The following is a 4841-nucleotide window of genomic DNA, read 5'->3' on the forward strand; positions in this document are numbered from 1 at the left end:
AGACATTTGCATCTCTGCTATCCCTTAACAATCAAAATATTATTTCACTTAAAACACCCAATCCATCGCATTACTACCTTAAAATTTTAGGAAGTCCAAGCGTGCGGTTCTCCCCTAAATAGCTTTATCGGGTTCGCAAAAAATCCTTGGTTTAGGTCTAACCCTTTGTGCTTATTGATCTCCTTTTCTAAATTCTTGAGCTTGCCCATCACCATCTCCAAAGGGATCAACATCATCCTCTAAGTGCCAATCATCTTCATTGATGAAGCATACTGGTACTGCATGCCTCTTGGGTTCTACCACCACTAGTCTTGGGTTGTGTATGAAGGTGGGGGGTGATATGTAGAAATAGGTAAATGAGGATCATTGACATTAACATGTCATACCTGGACCTATGGGGTATTGGATCGGTGGGGTCCCACCTTCAAGATCTAGATTTATTATAGGAAGTAGTTCGTGCAATCAAGGGAAAATATTCACAAAATATTCTGCCTTAGTTAGAAAGTTACAAAACTAAGTGGGATCGATTCATAACTCCTTGATCTATGATTTTTATATTTATGCCCTTCATAGATTCTAATTGCAACTAGAATGAAAATATGATATAGTGCAGATGATGGTGGTGGTGACGGGTGGAGTGGATGTTAGGGTTATGGATAATAATGGAGATGGGGGTAGATAGTTGATGTTGTTTAAGGGATAAAGATAAAGGGAAAGAAGTGGTCGAGATCTCAAGGAAGAGGGAGGACTCGATAGACGAGAGAGATTAGAAATTAGGAGAGACCTTGCCAACAGTAGAGGTGGCTGGTTGGTGAAGAGGGAGGAAGCAGATTAGTGTAGAGAGACTAGAGAAAAGATAAAGAGGCAAGAAACTAATATTCCATAAGCATAATGATTTTGGCTACCATCCACACCTTTATAGAGACTAGCTGACAAGTCAAAATAATAATTATTAATCCTAACTAATACAATAAGAAAAGACTCTAACTAGGTGTATCACAACTCATCAAGTTGCTTCTGAAGTTCCACAAACTCCGGAGGAGACATACAGTATGGTGCACGGGCTGGTGGCTTTGTCCTTGGCTCCAATTCGATCTTGTGATTCACTGCTCGCCGAGGAGGTACGATCATTGGCAATTCGGGCGGCATCACATCCTCAAACTCCTTCAAAACCTTCGCGACCCCAAGAGGAATTGGGCCATTCTCCAAAGGATCCGCCTCAAGCTTCAATGCCGCTAAGAATGTTTGTTCACCCTTCTTGACACCTTTCTTCAGCTGAAGTGCTAAAAGTTGCTTTGTCTCTTTTGTCGTCATCTTCGCCACCGAGACAACACAAGGGGACTCATCCCCTATCATGCAAAGAGCATTAAGAAACAACATTGGCACTCCTCTTGCCGTTTGTAGGAATTCTATCCCAAGAATAACTTGGAAATCATCCAAGGGAACCACCATGAAATTGGCTTTGGCTCTCCAAGACCCAATCGCAATATGCACATCCTTCACTTGCCTGGTGATCGGTTGAGACTTCAAATTCACCGCCTTCATTTGGCTTGGGTCCTTCGAAAGGAGCAACCCAAGTCGTTGTGCTTCATGGTACCAAATTAGAGATGAAGATTCTAGTTGAGTGGCTTAGCAACTATCCGATGAGGCAACATGGGAGTTGGAGACGAACATTTTGGAATGTTTCCTCAACTTTACACCTTGAGGACAAGATGGGGGAAGCGTGGTGGGCTGATACACTTAGTTAGAGTCTTTTCTTATTGCATTAGTTATTTAATTTTATTAAAATAAATTTACTGTAGGTCACGTTTGAACGTGGTTGGGGGCACATTCGAACGCCTTTGTGAACGCTTGTATCAGATTCGCAAAAATAGAGAACACAAAATATGCATTCGAACGTAGGGCGCGTTCGAATGCCTACATCACGTTCGCATCGATAGAGAATGCCTTATGTGCGTTCAAATGCAATCGGGCGCATTTAAACGGGTTGGGTGTTTCAAGTTGAACAATATTTTGATTGTCAAAGTACAGTGGAAGATGCCAAGGTCCAGATGACAAGCTTTCACCTCCAAAGAATGGCATTGCATTGGTATAGATCGGTTATTCGTGGTGGTAGATTTACTGGATGGGCTGATTTTTATAGGAGGATTACACGCAGATTTGGGACAGCAGCATGTGAAGATTTTACTGTCACATTAAGCAAGATGGTTTAGAGCACAACCGTATTGAAGTACCAAGCTGAGTTTGAAAGAGTTAGTAGTCGTTGTGAGCTATCGTGGCCCGAACGGACATTGATGAGTATATTTATTTCAGGGCTACGGGATGAGATACAAGCGGATGTTCGTGGTCTATATCCTACTACCCTTGAGAAGGCCTTTGAGAAGGCCGTGAGGATGGAACAAAAGTATAGGGCTCTAAAGATGGCAGCGAAAACTAATTGGGGCAACCAAGATGGGCGGTTTGCACCTAGAACGCCGGCTAAAAATTCTACAGTTTCAAAAACAGCGGCTGTGAGCACTAGACCACGACCACATTTGAGACCTTCTTCTGATGTTAGAGGAAGCACTAGACCCCTCGTTAGAACTCTCACACCTACCTTGGTAGAGGAGCGCAGAGCGAAGGGCCTTTGCTTTCAATGTGATGAACATTTCAACCTCGGTCATCAGTGTTCTAAACCGGTCGGGAATGTGATGCTTATCGATAGTCTTGAGGAGGATGATGAGGAGTGTCCAGAGGAGGTCCATGAGAAGCCTGTTGTGGAGGGCGTGGAGGAAGATATCCAAGCTGAAATATCGATGCATGCATATTCGGGTACCTTCGCGTTGAGGACGTTACAGGTAGACGGACTCTTTAGAAAATATTGTGTGCACATCCTCATCGATTTGGGGAGTACACACAACTTTCTAGATGAGAGGTTAGTGAGGAGATTAGGTTTGGATGTCGAACCAACCACGGGATTTGACATTACTATTAGAGACGGCACAAAGCTTAGGGTAGAGAGCTTGTGTCGCGGGGTCGGTATATAGGTGTAAGGACACGACATCATTCTGTACTTATATCCGTTAGCGCTACGAGGAGCAGACATTGTCCATGGTGTTCAGTGGTTACAGAGTTTGGGACCCATCACATTTAATTTCCAAAGCATGTTGTTGAAATATAAATAAGGAAACAAAGATGTGCGACTCGATGGTGTTCGGTCTTCGTCGATTCTTGCGATGCAGCCAATGGTGGGGCTGCCTTGTGCGTATGATTTAGCATATCTTCTTCAGTTAGGACCAACAGGAGTGCGCCTAAAACGAGTTCAGGTACTATCATTGAATTGTCTAATTTATTAGATAACTTTTTTGGACTATTTGAGGAGCCACAGGAGTTGCCATCGAAGAGAGCGCGGACCATCGTATAGAGATTATATTCAGGGCTGCACCGACGAATGTGAAACCATATCGGTATCCACATGTGCAAAAAAAAGTTATCTCAAAGATGGTAGCCGAGATGTTAGAACAGGGCCTTAATCAACCAAGTCATAGCTCATACTCATTTCCCGTGCTATTGGTGCGAAAAGAGGACGGGATATAATGTTTGTGTGTCGACTATCGGGCACTAAATGCTATTACCGTCAAGGACCGGTATCCCATTCTAGTTATAGAGGAGCTGCTAGACGAGCTTGCAGGGGTGACCATATTCAGCAAACTTGACTTGAGGACCGAGTATCATCAAATTAGAGTTCCCCCGGTGGATATGCACAAAACTACATTTTAGACTCAAGACGGGCATTATGAGTTTCAAGTGATGCCTTTTGGTCTAACCAATGCTCCAACTACCTTTCAAAGCCTCATGAATGATATATTTCAGCCTCTCTTGAGAAGGTATGTCTTGATATTTTTTGACGATATTTTAGTGTATAGCAAAACTAAATTGGATCATTGGCGGTATTTGGATGACGTGTTGAATTTGTTGATGTAAAATCAATTGAAGATCAAGAAGTCCAAGTGCCTATAGGGAGTACCATAAGTGGAGTATTTAGGCCACATCATTTCAGCGGATGGTGTAGCGGCGAATCCTCAAAAAGTTGCATGCATGATTCTTTTACTACTATCATCGGATTAAGAGGATTTTTGGGGCTAACCGGATATTATCGCCTATTCATCGTCGGATATGACAAAATCACTACTCCTTTCACTTTTTTGTTGAAGAAGGACTCTTTTAGATGGACGGATGAAGCCACTATAGTCTTTGAAAAACTGAAAACAGCAATGACGACACCACCTGTTCTAGCACTATCGGAATTCACCAAAGAGTTCATTGTGGAATATGATGCGTTGGGTGTTGGCATTGGAGTTGTACTAATGCAAGAAGGACGTCCCATTGCCTACCTTAGTAAGGCTTTATCATAAAAATCTCAGCAATTATCAACTTATGAGAGAGAGATGTTGGCAATTCTATATGCGGTGACAAAGTGGAGGTCTTATTTGATCGGTAGACGATTCATTATACGAGTCGATCAAAGAAGCCTTCTATACTTTATGGGACAGCGTATACACACTCCGGCACAATAGAGATAGGTCACAAAATTGCTAGGATATGATTATGAAATCCAATACAAGAAGGGAACGGAAAATAGAGCTGTGGATGTACTATCACGCCAACCCGATATCACCGAGCTTGCAGCCTATTCTTTTCCTACATTTCCCTTTCTTGACGAGCTAAGGTATGCATGTACATTTGACCCAGATATTTTGAGATTATTCTAGGAGGTTATGGATGATTCGAAGCACCATCCAGAGTTAGAGAATCGAGGCGATTTGCTGCTGGACTGCGGATGCATTCAAGTGCCCACAAAT

At 42.8% G+C, this 4841-nt stretch overlaps 1 protein-coding gene across 1 annotated transcript; it reads right to left on the reverse strand.

Annotated features, from left to right (window-relative positions):
* Nucleotides 1–996: 996 nt before the first annotated feature.
* On the reverse strand, nucleotides 997–1545 carry LOC140760205 (uncharacterized). The gene has a single exon (XM_073097061.1). It carries the CDS (start codon nucleotides 1543–1545, stop codon nucleotides 997–999), a length of 549 nt encoding a protein of 182 aa, XP_072953162.1.
* Nucleotides 1546–4841: the final 3296 nt, after the last annotated feature.

The sequence above is a fragment of the Typha angustifolia genome, chromosome 1, assembly GCF_048772165.1.
Source record: "Typha angustifolia cultivar Huaian chromosome 1, ASM4877216v1, whole genome shotgun sequence".
Lineage (NCBI taxonomy): Eukaryota > Viridiplantae > Streptophyta > Magnoliopsida > Poales > Typhaceae > Typha > Typha angustifolia.

What these genes read in the sequence shown, in the direction of transcription:
- LOC140760205 (XM_073097061.1), bottom strand. Translation starts at nt 1,545, where the DNA reads ATGAAGGCGGTGAATTTGAAGTCTCAACCGATCACCAGGCAAGTGAAG.